This window comes from Peromyscus leucopus, chromosome 4 (genome assembly GCF_004664715.2).
Source record: "Peromyscus leucopus breed LL Stock chromosome 4, UCI_PerLeu_2.1, whole genome shotgun sequence".
In the NCBI taxonomy this organism is placed as follows: Eukaryota; Metazoa; Chordata; class Mammalia; order Rodentia; family Cricetidae; genus Peromyscus; species Peromyscus leucopus.
In genome coordinates, this window is record NC_051066.1 from 133,320,971 (window position 1) to 133,335,656 (window position 14,686).

Consider the following 14,686-nt stretch of genomic DNA (forward strand, 5'->3'; position numbering starts at 1 on the left):
GCCAACCTGGTCTACAAAGTGAGTTCCAAGACAGCCAGCCACACAGAGACACCCTGTCTTGAAAAACAAATAAACAAACCAACAAACAAAAACAAAAAACCAAGATCCAGTGGTTGGTTGTCTGTGACAAACATACCTCACTAAAGACAGAAACGGAGAGGGGAAGGGTAGATGTTGAAGTCCCAAGCACATGGAAGCCAGGCAAGCTAGTGGAGCCATACTAATCTGACAAGGAGTTCAAGACAAAATTATCCTACAAAACTATAAAGACAGCATGGTACAGGCATAAAAGCAGACATGTAGATCAATGCAATAGACTAGAGGACCCAGAAATAAACCCAGGCAACTACAGCCACCTGACTTTGACAAAGGTGCTCAAATACTTCAGAAAAGAGTATCTCTCAGCCAATAATGCTGGGGAAACCAGATAGCCACATGTAGAAAATGAAGGTAGATTCCTATGTGGTGATATTTTATTTGTATGTTAATAAATAAAGTTTGCCTGGAGATCAGAGGTCACAGTCAGCCATAAACAGAAGTCAGGCAGTGGTAGCACATGCCCTTAATCCGATCACATGGTAGGCAGAGTCTCTGTGTGTTCAAGGACACAGCCAAGCGTGGTGACACATGCCAGTACCAACCATAGAGACCTGGAGGTCTGTATAAACAGGCAGTGATGAGGAAGTGATGTGGCTGGGCTTAGAGCCAATGAGAAGGCAGAACAGGAAGGCAATAAAGGCGCAGGTTAGACAGGAAGAAGCTCTCTTGGGAAGCTATGGCAGCATGGTGAGCTAAGGTTAGTTGGTGGCTATTGCTCTGATCTCTATGGCTTGCACCTACCTCTGTATTTGGCTCTGTGTTTCTTATTTAATAAGACTGTTTAGAAATTCATCTACAATTGGCACCCAATGTGGGGCATGAACCCACGACCCTGAGATTGAGAGTCTCATGCTCTACCACCTGAGCTAGCCGTGCAGGCACAGAAAAACTTCAGCTACATTCCTATCTCTCAATATCTGCAATGATCAGTTCCAAATAAATCAAAGGCCTTAATGTAAGACTGCAAAGTGAAATGCTAGAGCAAACACTTCAAGCTAAGGCATAGGCAAGGACTTTCTAAAGGAGCTCCAACAGCCCAGGAAATAATAACTGATAAATGAGATTACATCAAAGGAAAAGCTCTGGACAGCAAAGCAATCAGCAGAGCCAAGAGACAGTGCATAGTGTGTGAGAAAACCTTTCATCACTGTATAGGTGGTAGTAAATACATAAAGAACCCAAAAAAATTAAACGTGGGGGGCCATCAAGATGGCTCAGTGGGTAGAGGCACTTGCTGCCAAGCCTGATGCCCTGAGTTCAATTCCCAGAGCCCACAGAGTGGGAGGAGAGAACTGACTCCCACAAATTGTCTTATCTCCCCACTGCACCACGGTATGTAGGGCTATCACTCACAAACAAATAGATAAATGTAAAATACTAAGTTTTTAAAACATCAGAGTTCGTGTTTTGTATAAAAATCATAAAGTCAGTAAAGGAGCTTGTGAATTGGACAGAAGATAAAAGAAATTCATGAGTGGTAAGGAGGCTCAGCAGGTAAAGCCCTTGCTGCTCAGGCTGGAAATACAAGTCTGATCCCAAGTAGAGGAGGAAAGACTCCACAAAACTGTCTCTGACTCCATATGTGCCCTAAGGCCTGTGTACAACCCTTCCCTTCCCATCATACACACCATAAAAATACATAATAATAAAGTAAGAAACACATTCTTAGCTCTCAGGGAAATGTAAATTTCCTGAGCTACACTGAGATTTCATCTCCCCTCAGTCACATAGCTGCTATCAAGATGGAAGAAGGAAATGTGGCATATATACACAATGGAGTTAGTCAGCCACAAGGAGAATCCACGTCATTTGGAGGAAAATGAGTGTTGCCCTATTTTGGCCTATTGTGTTCTCAAAGTCTCGGGGTTCATCTTCCTTTTGAAGAATGTGAATATAAATTGTCTAGAGGAACAACATGCAGAGAAGGAAGACACTCACCTCCACAGGGATTTGCACACATATCCGTTGTAAACTAGTATATGGACAGCTTGAATGAGACTCCATATGGGGAAGAGGTGCAGAGACCCGGCTGTGGAGCTGAGTCAATGGTCAGACCACTTCAGGGTGTGAGCTGCCGCCACCTTTCTGCTGTAGTCAACCCTCATTTGTCTTACTGGCTCTTTCTTTAGGGACTTCCACACTAGCATTCTAGAATGTGACCCACAATGGCAGCCTGTGATCAAAGGGTGGAGCTCAAGGTGGCTTCCCCCAGGCTCTGGTATCTATCTCTGAGGTTGTATACTTGATGAACATGCTGTAGCATTCCAGGCTTATGAAACAACCCAAGCTCATAAAGGCTGCTGACATCAATATCTATCTTGACTGCCTTGTCCTGTCAACCAAAGATTCATCTTAACCAGAGAGCCTGTTAACAGTTTGAGCTAGAGCCTGGTGTGGTGGTGTGCTCCTTTAATCCCAGCTCAGGAGGCAGAGCAGGTGAATCTCTGTGGTTTACAGATCAAGTTCCAGGACAGCCAGGGCTTTTACACAGAGAAACCCTGTCTGGAAAAAAAACCAAACCAAACCAAACCAAACCAAACCAAACCAAACAGTTTGAGCTAGGGTGGTACCAGTATCAGATAACTACCAACTCTGGTCTCTTTCTCATGTCCCCTTCCTTTAGTTAAATGAATTGTCGCACTATCACTGATCCTTTATCGCCTATCAGTTAAATTATGATCACTTCATGCCTGTCATTATTTCTTCTCCATTCTAGCAACATCTTTGCTAATATGAAAATTTATTGTTTCTGTTTATCAGGCTAGAGTATGAGTTATGTTACAGCTCTGAAGGGAAAGGTATCCTGGCAGTCAGAAGCCAAGGATTACCACAGCTCTAAAGGTATCCATCCCAACAGAAGGGTTACAGCTCTGTTCTGGTGGGGGATGGTTTCCCCAGCTAAGCGTTAACAGTCCTTGCTCTGGGAAAAGTTTTCCTAATGCAAGTGTAACAACTCTGTTCCCCTGGGTTGTCAGAGCTCTGCTCAGCTTCCCCAGAGTGTAGCAATTCTGTTCCAGCAAGAGAGTTTACCCAGCCAAAGTGTTACATCTCTTGTTCTGCTCCAGCGAAAGAAAGTTGTTACCACAAACCTCACTCAAGAGATTTATTGGGAGGGAGGAAACCAGGAGAGTGGCTGCCTCTGCCAGGGAGGAAAAAGAGACAGCCTCAAACTGAACAGGAACAGGGCTTATATAGTGTTTCTTAGGGGCAGAGCTTTCAAAGGTAGAGATTTTCAGGGATTTTAATTCCTGAGTTTGGGACAAGCTCAGAGATTGGCTGGATTTTGTGCTCAAGGGTGGTTGGTTTTCATGCTCTGGGTTGGTTGGATTTCAATATAGGGGCAGCGTGTGTTTCCTTGGTTCCAGGGCCAGGGTGTTCTTTCACTGGCCCTTTTTACCCTACATGAGTCTTCCATTGTTATGTAGGAATTGGAAGTGTGTGTGTGTGTGTGTGTGTGTGTGTGTGTGTGTGTGTGTGTGTTTTGCTGAATATGGAATCCAGGGCCTTATCCATTTTTGGCAAGTATATCATCTGAGCTACAACTACAACCCAATACATAGGAATTTTAAAATGTTTTATTAGCAGATATGTATTATAAACAACAATGGGTTTCATTATGACATACATATAATGTACTTTGATCTCATTCACCCATCATTGCCTCCTCATCCCATTCCCACTGATTCCCTTTTTCTTCACAAGCAGTCACTGTTCTATTTCAGTTCTGTGTGTGTGTGTCCATCCCCTGATGAGTTTCATTTTGTTGCTTTTAGGAACATGAGTCATTTACAGGAACATGGCTACTTTATCAGTGACTCTACCACAGGAAAAAATGTTTCTTCCTCCCTTAGTGACCACAACTTTCTACAGATCCTCAGGGCTGGATGGGTTCTCATCAGCCCCACTCCAAGAATTTATGATACAATATCCCACTACTGCAGCCCTTAGAAGAGGTATACATTTCATGCTCTCAGTCTCACAGTAAAACAATCTGCTAATTATCCTCTGGCTCATCAGTAAATCACATTCTCTCTGACCTGGCATTAACTCCCCACCTTTGCTTCTCATACTGTTTTTCTTTTATCTTTTTTATTCTTATCTCATATGTTATATCCTGACAACAGTTTTCCCTTCCTCTACTTCTCCCAGTTCCCACCAACCCCCCCTCTCTCCCCCAGATCCACTCCTCTTCTGTTTCCCTTCAGAAAAGAGCAGGCCTCTCAGGAATATCAACTGAACACGGAATAACGAGTTACATTAAGACCAGGCACAAACACATGTCAAGGCTGGACAAGGGCCAGGCGGTGGTGGCACACACCTTTAATCCCAGCAATCAGGAGGCACAGCCAGGCAGATCTCTGTGAGTTTGAGGCCAGCCTGGTCTATAGAGCGAGATCCAGGACAGGCACCAAAACTACATGGAGAAACCCTGTCTCGAAAAACCGGGGGAAAAAAAAAAGTCTGGACAAGGCAACCCAGTAAGAGAAAGAGGGTCCCAAGAGCTGGTGAGAGAGTCAGAGACAGGCCCCCTCCCACTGTTAGGAGTCCCACAAGAACACGCAGCTGTACAACAATAATGTATAAGTAGAGGACCTAGCTCAGACCCATTCAGGCTCCATAATTGTCGCTTCAGTTTCTGTGAGCCCTATGAACCCTGCATTACCTCTCATACTTTTCAGCCAACACTTTTGGATTCCTGTTTCTGCTTTCGACAAGTCACAACTTCCAGCACACCTCATCTGAAAACTTCTTTGGCATGTCAACCTAAAATGTGTCTCTTCTTTCTTCAATCTTTACATAGACTTAGTTGATGATGAGGAGAGAAAATGACTAACTCCACACAATGCTCGGCAACTCTCTCTGGCCATAGTGCGGTGTGCACATGACCCAATTACATGGTATTAGTTACTTTCTGCTGCTGTGATAAAACATCATGAGCAAAAGCAACTTATGGAAAAGTTTAACTCACCACTCCAGAGGGCCAGTCTGCAGCAGCAGGGGAGGCCTCACAACAGGTGTGCAAGGCTGAGAGTTCAAGTCTTCAACCCCAAACATGAAGGGGAGAGAGTGGAAGTGGGGTGAGGCCAAAAATTTTCAGTCTGTTTCCAGTAACACACTTCCTTTAGCAAGGCTCTACCTCCTAAAGGTTCCACAGCCTCTCAACCAGCACCACCGACTGGGAACCAAGTGTTCAGATATATGAGCCTATGGGGAACATCACTTATTTAAACTACCACATCCTTTAAGCTCCATATTGCTCTAGGGCCCAGGACTGGGGCACCAACTCTCCCCTGATCTTCATCTTTATGGCCATCTAACTTTGCAGCTTCACATTCACACAAGCAGATTCCTTACTGTCAATCTTTATATATACAATAGCCACATGCACACATGACTCTTCCTGTTTTTTTTTTCTGGAGAACCGTAATGTTATTCAAACTCTAAATTAAGGTGTGATTTCAGAAGAGATTTATATAATATTGGGGTCACCCAATCATAAAAAAAACTACATGTCCTACTGGTCTAGGATGTGTACATGTGTGTGGGTACAGTATAACATGTAGACAGAAGAAGAAGAAAGGGTATTATTAGGTGATGAGGAAGGGAAGGATGTGGGTAATGGATACAAGTCATGAAAAAAAGCTACTTGTTTTCCTAGCTTTAATTCTATCATGGATTTTTCTTTTTGTGTGGTGAATGTGCATAAAAATTAATTGATAGTGAAAGTGTAAAGTCCAAAGGGAAGCTCCATGGCTTCTAAATGGCTATTCTAATTAACTATTCTCTGAGTTATCCAGACTTTGAGTCTAGGCAAGTGCTTAAGTGGCTATGTTAATCTGGCTGTGTGATATTTATATTTTCAAATTCTCTAGAATAAAGGGACTTTTAGTTCAAAACAAAACACCTACAAAGTCAGGTGGTGGTGGTGCATGCCTTTAGTCCCAGTACTTGAGAAGCAGAGGCAAGTGGATCTCTGCGAAATTGAGGCCAACCTGGGCTACAGAGTGAGTTCTAGGACAGCCAGGGCTACACAGAGAAACTTCAAAAAAAAAAAAAAAAAAAAAGTATTAGTGTGCTGTTTTGGGTAATAAAAGTTAGACTTAAACTCATAGCTAGTTTTGACATAAAAATATTAAAATTTCTAGGAAATAAGGTAGCACTCAGTACATGAGGCCACTGAACACTTGGAATGCGGACCATGTGATTGAGGAACTAAGTATTTTATGTGTGTGGGCTGGAGATGGAAGCCATGGCTCCCTGTGTGCTGACCAGGCGCTCCACCACTTGACTGGCCCTGGTGTTTCCTCTTTTATCTGCTTCTGCAATGTTCTTACCAAGTCTGCAAACTCAGCAGATCACTGGAAAAGGTATTTGCAGGCTCTCCTTGAAGCTTGATGCTTCGTGTTAGGGTTGTTGGCCAAAGACCCAGAGGTGGTGAGATCTAAGTTTATATAGACTCATGAGGCCTGGGAAGGCCCTGGTGATCCCACAGATATGACCTACCTGGTTTTGTGGACACACATGGGTCCCTGTGTGAATCAGAGGAACTGGAGCTTGGGTTAGACAGGCCTTTCTTTTTTTTCTCTCCACTGGGCATTCTTCCCATCATTCCTCAGCAGACTCTCAGAAGCACACTGCCAAAAGAAATCTGAAAAGGGTGGAGATACAGTCCATGGATCCCAACATGGACCCAGACACTTGACCCACACTGGGAGCGACCCCTCCTGTTAGGTTCAAGCCCCAGCCCTTTCTTCACATGAAGAGACTGCCAGCAAGCTGTAGGTGGTTTGCTTTGTATCAGTCTTTCCTAGACTGTGGCCTTGCTCCATTCTTAAGAACACCAATGGTCTTTTCTATCTCTGTATAGGAGCTTTGGGGCCTTCTATTGGTGTCCCCTCTGGCGGGCCAGCCTGCCCTTTCCATCTCTTTGTGTCTGTCTGGATCCCAGCATTTCTCAGGAAGCTTCCTAGGAGTTTTTGGCCCTTGCTGATCCTCCTTTGAACTCCTGTGGCCTGAAGAACCATTCCTTCACCTAGGGTCACATTCTGCTAGGTGGTGGCCGGGATAGTGACAAGACACTGAGCTCTCTCCAGGCATGTCAGCGACCACAGCTAGGGTAAGAGATGGACCAGGAGGAGCCAGGGGACCTTGGGATGGGGGTCACATGCAGAGGCGACACTGAATACTTATTGGTGCCAAGAGCACTGGGTAAGATTGCTGGGAGTCTGTCAGCCTATGTGACATAGTGGTGACTTGCAAGGCTCTGAGGGACTGACTGGTCACTCCATTCTTGGTGTCCCCTTTCCTCATCTGAGAAGTGGGGATAACCACACCCAACACTTGGGCATGGTAGATAATGCCTGGGAAAGCCAGCCCTGGGAGCATACTTCCTTCCTGGTTTTGAATGTCCTGTTACAAACTCTGTTATTGTTGTCTTGTGTTCTGTTTTTATAAGACTGTGAACTGAAGACTATGTTCCCTAGGTTCTCCCCAAACTCTTGGGCTCAGGTGATCCTCTTGCTTCATAGTCCTGTGACTGCCACCAGGCTCAGCTGGAACATGTGTTCAATCGCCCTGTCCTCAGCATTGGGAGGCCCACCGAAGGCACCCAACACACAGCAACAGGATGAACCCAAGTGAGTAGAGTGTTTGGCCCAGTGTCTTGTCCTCAGACTAAGCAAACCTTGGTTTCTAGAGGAATGCTGCTTTTCCAATACTATATTAAGTGTTTCCGTGAGGGGGGCTGGCTCTCTAATCCTTTCCAGGTGGTCTCATAGTTTTCAGCAGGACAAGGTATGATCTCACCTGCTTGGTTCTATTCAGCTGTCATTCACTGAGGTTGTGTTCTGTGCCCGGCACCACCAAGGGGTTCACAGTTGGGGAGGAGCAGCTCACAGAACAGCACAGGGACACAGTGGGCCCCTTCCTTGCTCTAGGGCCGAGTGCTGCTTGGATGAGGTGTTGTCCATCCATGCCATGGGATGGCATCCATGTCCTGGAACAGTCCCCACTGAGAGGACCCAGTCTTGCAGGGAGGAGCACTCTTCTGCCCACCTGTCCTGCAGCCGTTTTATCACCTGGAGAAACAGTGCTCTTTGCTGCCTCTGTGCAGGACCTCAGAGTCCATAGCACAGAGCTCAGGAGGACCCGGCAGACTGGTCCCCCAGGGCTGGTTCTGGACAGCCCCTTCCTCTCAGACTTTGGGGACTGGACAGCCTTGGTGGTGGTGGTGGTGGTGGTGGTGGTGGTGGTGGTGGTGGTGGTGGTGGTGGTGGTTTTGCTGCCTCCTGAGGGATGGGATTTGCTCACTACCAGGGCAATTCTCCCATTTCAGCTGGCCATGAGTATGAGGTTTAGGCTACGGGTTTGGCTTTATGCCTGCCATGGGTAGCATGGGTGACTAACTCAGACCAGTCTCCTGTGATGAAGGATCATAACACTGATTCCACAGGGCTGAAGGAGGGATTGGAGGTGATCAACATTCTGGCTCTAGTTCAGCAAGACCATAATCTTTAGGACCCCTGGGCCATAAGGGACCTGCTCTTTCCTGGACACTTCTCCAGGACTCTGCCACTTTTCTTCCTGGTCTGGCCAAGGCCTGGTAAACTATTGGGGAAGATGAGGTCCAGACAGTGGCAGTGAGGCCGAGGATAAACAGGTGCTGGCCACATTTGCAGAAGAGATTAGATCATCTGTCACATGTCTGAGCAGCACACTATGTGCTTAGGCACCGTCTGTGGGGTCCTGGCGAGTGGGCGGGCAGTGTTGGCCAAAGGCCGCAGAAACCGCACAGGGCCCAGGCTGCTGTGCTTCCCTCTGACCCCATTTTCATCGCAATGGCCGTGTCTGGAGGATACAGTGACCTCAGCTAGAGGATGAGCTGCCTGCTGCTCAGGCAGAGACAGACGGTGCAGAGAGAGGATGGCCGTCTTCTCTTGGGATTTTGTGGGCTTTTTTTGCTTTGTTTTAGAACTTGGACTTGACACCAAGGGCCCACTCATATCTGTTCCTAGCTCCACTCCTTTCAAACTGAGAATCTCCCCCTGTGAGAGCAACCATAGACTCAGCAGCTGACAGTGTCTTTGGAGGATAATCCAGAGTTCTCTTCAGTCATGTTAGAAGCGTATGGCCCAGGGCCCTGTGGGTCGTAGTGGGTAGTCAACTGGGTAGTCCAGAAGAGACCAGCATGTATAATGAGGGCATGTTAGATGGAAGAATGCAAGTCTCCTGGAGGCAATCAGAGGAGAGAGCAGACTTTCTATGGAACCTTAGAAACCTGTTATAGCCACCGGCTCTCCTCCTGAATCCTTCATTCCCGATATAAGCAAAGCCCTCTCTTCCAGTCCCAGAATGGACCATTCTTTCTACCCTTTACAAGAAGGTGGGCTTCTAAAACTATTCTTAGAGGGCATAAACACAGCAGCTTCTACAAAATACAGCCTGTTATATATATATATATATAGCCTATAGCCTGCTATTTAAAGAACCCAGGAAAGTGGTTGTAAATTATCACATGATAGGACCAGGAATTCCATAGAGATGATGGAACATAAGGTATGGACTAGCTTTCTCAGACTCTAGTTCCCTCTCATCAAGAATAGCACTGTCAGGCTTCTCGGGAGTTTTGAGGGGCTCTGGGCATGTCAGGTAGATGGGGAATTCAGCCTAGCATGCCCTGCCTGGCTGTGATACCTCAAACGCATTATTCTAAAGTGTCCATCCCTCCATCTATTAAGTGTCACTGAATGGAATAAGTAATTACAGACAAGAAAATGCACAGTCCAGACCCAGTAAAAAACCTCATTCCCAGCCCAAGCCTTTAGAGAGTCGCTTGCAGAAATGACACCAGCAGCCAGGGAACAATGAGACATATACAGCTTTATTTAATCTGTAAAAAGTCACACTCTGGCAGAGTGACACCTTCCTTATCTTAGCAGAAAGCAAGGCGTGTGTGAAAAACCTCTTCCTCAGATTTGGAACCACATGACCTTGGCTGGGCTCACATCTGGATACTTCCAAGAGAAGAGTCCTTGCTGTGTGGCAGCTTCCTCTCAGAGGGTCTCCCTGGCTGGTATGATCCCTCACCGACAACCTGGACAGGGCTGCCCTGAGATTGTCCCCTTCCCTCCTATAAAGGGACACTGCACGCTTAAAACTTTCCCAGAAATGGGTTCCACTTCAATGTGACTTGGTTTCCATTAATGTTTGCTGAAACCTAGACTACACTTACTTATCATGGTGATGTGTTAATGATTCCTCCTCTACCCCATTAAGACCCTCACCATCGATGGCATTTTAAATCATACTGTCCCCTTCTATGGGACAGAGGGATGGAGAAGCACTCTCCATCCAGACCTGGGAGGCACTTCCTGCAGAGTGTGGGTGTCTGGGAAGTGGTATCAGATGTACAGGGACAGCACTTCTGTCTGCAGAGTAGAGCCTGGCGTTTTGTTTTCTGTCTTCCTTGGCTAATCTGGAGCTTAGGTCAATTCTTTGGAGAAAACTCCATGTTGTACAGACATCATTTATGGTTTCAGATCCCTCCTTCTGATTTATACAATGGCATGTATGAATCCACTTGGACAAGGAAGGTGACTGCCACCTTGCCTATCTGTGTAACAAGTGACTCTTACTGGTCACAGCTAATCAATGGTCCACATAGTAACTACAGTCCCCACATCCCTCAGACCTGCTCTCTCCTGAAATCACTGCAAATATTGTCCAAGTGGAACCAAAATCCAATCTTGTGGTCCAAGCCATCCAGATATCTGCTCTGCATATTTCCCTTTAAAACGCCACTGAGAATGCAAAAAAGTCCCTTTGCAGAAGCGCTACAAGAAAGCATGTCTAAAATCGCAGAACTATGCACACACAGACACAGACACGCGTGCTCGCACACACATGGAGTTGGGAATCAAAGAATCTCGTCAGGTACATATTTGAGGGAGCCTAGGGAAAGGCTGGCCAGAGAAGATATGGAGATCAGATCGGATCAAGATGTTGGAATGTTACAGTAATGGCATGGTGTGGTTCTTGGTATATACAAAAAGGGGTGTGGAGAGAATGGGAAGTCCAGGCTATTAGAGAAAGGTTCTGTGGCCATGCATGAGTGAAAGACAGTGGAGGCCGCTGACAGGATGAAATGTTCTATTATGGAGTGGTCATTTCAAGGAGGAGGGACTTGCATGGTCCAGGGAGTAGCATCTGCTTAGCAAGACACCTCCATGGTCTGGTGTCTGTCCAGGACATCAGGGGACTCACAGGATTCTTGAGTTCCATCTGACTGATTGCTGGTCACAGACCTGCTAAAGGGACTTTCTCCAGAGCCAATGCTACTCGAGGTGGAGTGGGTTCGTGATCGGGCGAGCCGTGTCATGCTGGCAGACGGTACTGCAATAAAGAAGCAGGATATTAGAAGGAGCTCAGTGAAGCTCTGGTACTCTACAAGTTTCACCAAAGACTCTACCTTTCCCAGCCCACCTAAGATGACGCCCAGGACGACAGAAGAGGTACCCCCACTTTGCACTATTTGCTCCAGGTGAGTGGCTGTATGCAAGGCTGCTTTGATCCCCTGCATCTCGATTCTCCCCAGATTCTACTTCCGAGTACAACGGGAAACCCTAAGGGTGGAGTAAAGCCTCTTAGCTGCGCCCCCGCCATTCATACAGTGATTAGGAAGGTGGCTTTGGGAACACATACTGGTGACCCAAACCTGCAGTGCATGCAAGACTAAACCAAAAGAAAGAATGACAAACCACACAAGTAGGAAGGTATTTCACAAACACAGTGCAAGCCCGATACAACAAGACTACCATCCGTGTCCACAGGCTACTGTTGCCCTCTGGGGAGGAGACACAGATGGGTAGAAGGGAGGGAAGGTGTTCTGGAGCTGATGACTATACAGGGGTGAGGTACAGGCTGTTGGGGGTCAGGGGTCAGAGGGGACTGACTCTGGGGTTGTTTACTTTAGACTCCTATTTTGTTACCATTACTAGTTTGACTCTAAGATCATTTAATTTCAGCATGGCCTGGACAGGGCTTTACCAGACAGAACTCACTGCCTATAATTCTGGGTCTTCAGTCACTGTCCCTGCTGTCATTTCATCACTGGGGTCAAAAGACACCATCGCTGTGGGGCCTCTGGACACAGATGCTAACACTTCTACCTAGAGTCAAGGCTGCAGGCCCTTTCGGTTCCTGTCTAGGGCTCACTTCACGGATTAGGACATAGGTGGTGGTGGGGATCCCCGCCCGGAATTGTGCTTTAGCTGCCACTGTCACCCTGGCTGAGGACCGAGAGGAGTCAGCAGTTCAGCGGAATCCTCTTTCTTACAGGACCAGCCTGATCTGCAGGGTCAACTCTTAGAACACACTAAGCCCTGTTCTATCGGGCTCTCACTGCACAGGGAAACCGCGGACATGCTGCAGGCAGCCAATGCAGCAGGAAGAGCATGGTTGGGAGGCGGGCAGGGCCAGCACAGGAAGGTACCTGACTCGCTGCTGAGGTGACTGAGCTGCACATACGGGACTGGAAGCAGGATGGACACAGGAAAAGGCAGGTTAGTGACCCACACGAGCTAAGTGACAACTTTGGCTGCCTAGAAGATGCTGACAGGATACTGAGCCAGGGATGAACGTTTCTCTCAAGGTCCTAGAGAAGAGCATTGGTGCTTAAGCACCACCTTTAACGTCACTTCTCCAAACAGACAAAAGAAGCTATTCCATCCTCACTCTACAGGGAGCCACCCTACCTACCCTGGTTTCGAGGTCAGCTGCATGACCAGGTATTTTTCTGGAGAGAGGATGAGACTAGGCTAGGAGAGGACTTCTCCTGGTGAGCAGAGGGCCACGTGTGTGGGCTCGGTTGGTAGTAGCTCACAGACAGGGACAACATAGCCACTCTAGACAAGACACACATGGTCTTCCTGGCAGCTACAGGTCTGAACCTAGGGCCCAGCTTCCGAGGCAGCTTGCCAATGGTCATTATCGAATGGACACCAAAGATGGAAAACCTGCTTGCTGGGTAAAGAGCTCTGTCTGGGGCTAAAGGTATTTATTTATTTCCCCTGAGAGAAGTGAGTGAGAGTTTCTGTGATGAAGTAGAAAGCTCAGGGGAGGAAGAAGTAGGAGGCCAATACAGCAGCACATGACATGGATGTGCTCGAAACACTACCAGCTTATCTCATGGCAGAACACACTTCACAAAGGACACTGTCCTTTTCTCCTGGAGTAACTACTATGTTCTGTGGGCCAGGTAAAACCTGCTGGGTTCAGATATAAATCACAAGATCTAATTCATGACTAAGGCAGCCAAAGCTTCAGTGATTAATGTGGGCCTGGTCAGACTTCTGAGATTTCAATCATGGCTATGCTGCTTATGGTTGGTTTCCTCAGGAGGCAAGCTAAACATTCTGGAGCCTCAGTATGCTATAAAATCACTTCTCAGAGCCAGGTGTGGTGGCGTATACCTTTAATCCCAGCACTCAGGAGGGAGAGGCAGGTGGATCTCTGAGTTTGAGGCCACTCTGATCTACAGAGTGATTCCAGGACAGCCAGTCTACACAGAGAAACCCTGTCTTGAAAAACAAAACAAAACAAACAAACAAACAGAAAAAAAATCACCTTAGTCTGAGGACATATATTAGCTGCCAGTATAACTTAAACACATGCACAGATGGGTGAATGCTCCATACTCTCTTGTTTTCTACTTAAAGGCTGACTAGCAGATGGGCTATGTCCTGAGACTTGTGGTCTCCCAGATGGTAAATGTATCCTATTACCCATAAATTTCTGCTAAATAGAAAACATACTACTCACTGTAGCCCATTCCCTGCAAAAAGTACTTGAAGGCCTCGGTGAGCTTCCCAGGCTGGGGAAACAAACAAAGAAGGCATTAATTTGTACCTAAGTAGAGAGGTAGAAATGAAAGAGGAGAGAGAGAGAGAGAGAGAGAGAGAGAGAGAGAGAGAGAGAGAGAGAGAGAGAGAGAGAGAGAGAGAGAAAATGTAGTTATGTAGTTATTATGAGTGCTATTATGAGTGCTTTCTTACCTGAACTACTTGGGGCAGTCCTCCACAGTCTGCCATCTAGAAGAGGAAGAACACCTAAGTCAGCAGGACCTCCACTAAGGGGAATGCTCTCAGCATCCCAAGGCCTTTCAAAGAGGTCAGGAATGGCTGGGCAGTATGGGGCACACCTTTAATCCCAGCACTCGGAAGGCAGACAGAGACAGGCAGATCTCTGTGAGTTCAAGGCCATCCTGGTCTACAGAGCGAGTTCCAGCCAGGCCAGGACAGCCAGGGCTACACAGAAAGGGTCAGGAATGAACTGTGGTCTCCCTGATGCTTAACTGCATCCATCTTGGCATCACTTCAGTGCACTCTATGCAGTCTTGATGCTGGCAATACCTTTGGACTGAAACCTGAGAGAGACGCCCAGTGCTCTTCGTTCCCAGGATGCCAGGCCTAGCTTCTGGGCCTGTGCAGGTGTTTCTTGTTAGGCTGACAGTGCTATCAGCTACAGCTTCCATCCTGGCTCTGCCTGCATCCAAAAGCTTATTCTCACAGCCCTCAAACAATATGCTCCC

The 14,686-nt window shown here is 46.9% G+C and overlaps 2 protein-coding genes and 1 non-coding gene across 7 annotated transcripts in view; all 3 read right to left on the reverse strand.

Moving 5' to 3' along the window:
- Positions 1–2,479, reverse strand: part of LOC114681832 (protein NDRG3-like) — a 36,321-nt gene extending 33,842 nt beyond the window's left edge. Inside the window, exon 1 of the mRNA XM_028855555.2 lies at positions 2,038–2,479. Coding sequence (XP_028711388.2) covers positions 2,038–2,103 — 66 coding nt within the window. The 5' untranslated portion in view covers positions 2,104–2,479. The remainder of the gene's footprint in view (positions 1–2,037) is intronic.
- On the reverse strand, positions 903–975 carry Trnae-cuc. Its single transcript has one exon. It is a non-coding gene; the product is annotated as a tRNA-Glu (tRNA).
- Positions 2,480–9,958: 7,479 nt separating the features above from the next.
- Positions 9,959–14,686, reverse strand: part of LOC114681853 (protein NDRG3) — a 67,740-nt gene continuing 63,012 nt past the window's right edge. For 3 of the 5 annotated variants that reach the window (XM_028855609.2, XM_028855607.2, XM_037205377.1), the window contains 4 exons: positions 14,151–14,186; positions 13,918–13,969; positions 12,590–12,628; positions 9,959–11,490 (listed from right to left, as the gene is read on the reverse strand). In XM_028855609.2, coding sequence (XP_028711442.1) covers positions 11,309–11,490; positions 12,590–12,628; positions 13,918–13,969; positions 14,151–14,186 — 309 coding nt within the window. In that variant the 3' untranslated portion in view covers positions 9,959–11,308. The remainder of the gene's footprint in view (positions 11,491–12,589; positions 12,629–13,917; positions 13,970–14,150; positions 14,187–14,686) is intronic. The other 2 variants (XM_028855611.2, XM_028855610.2) reach the window with 1 other exon arrangement.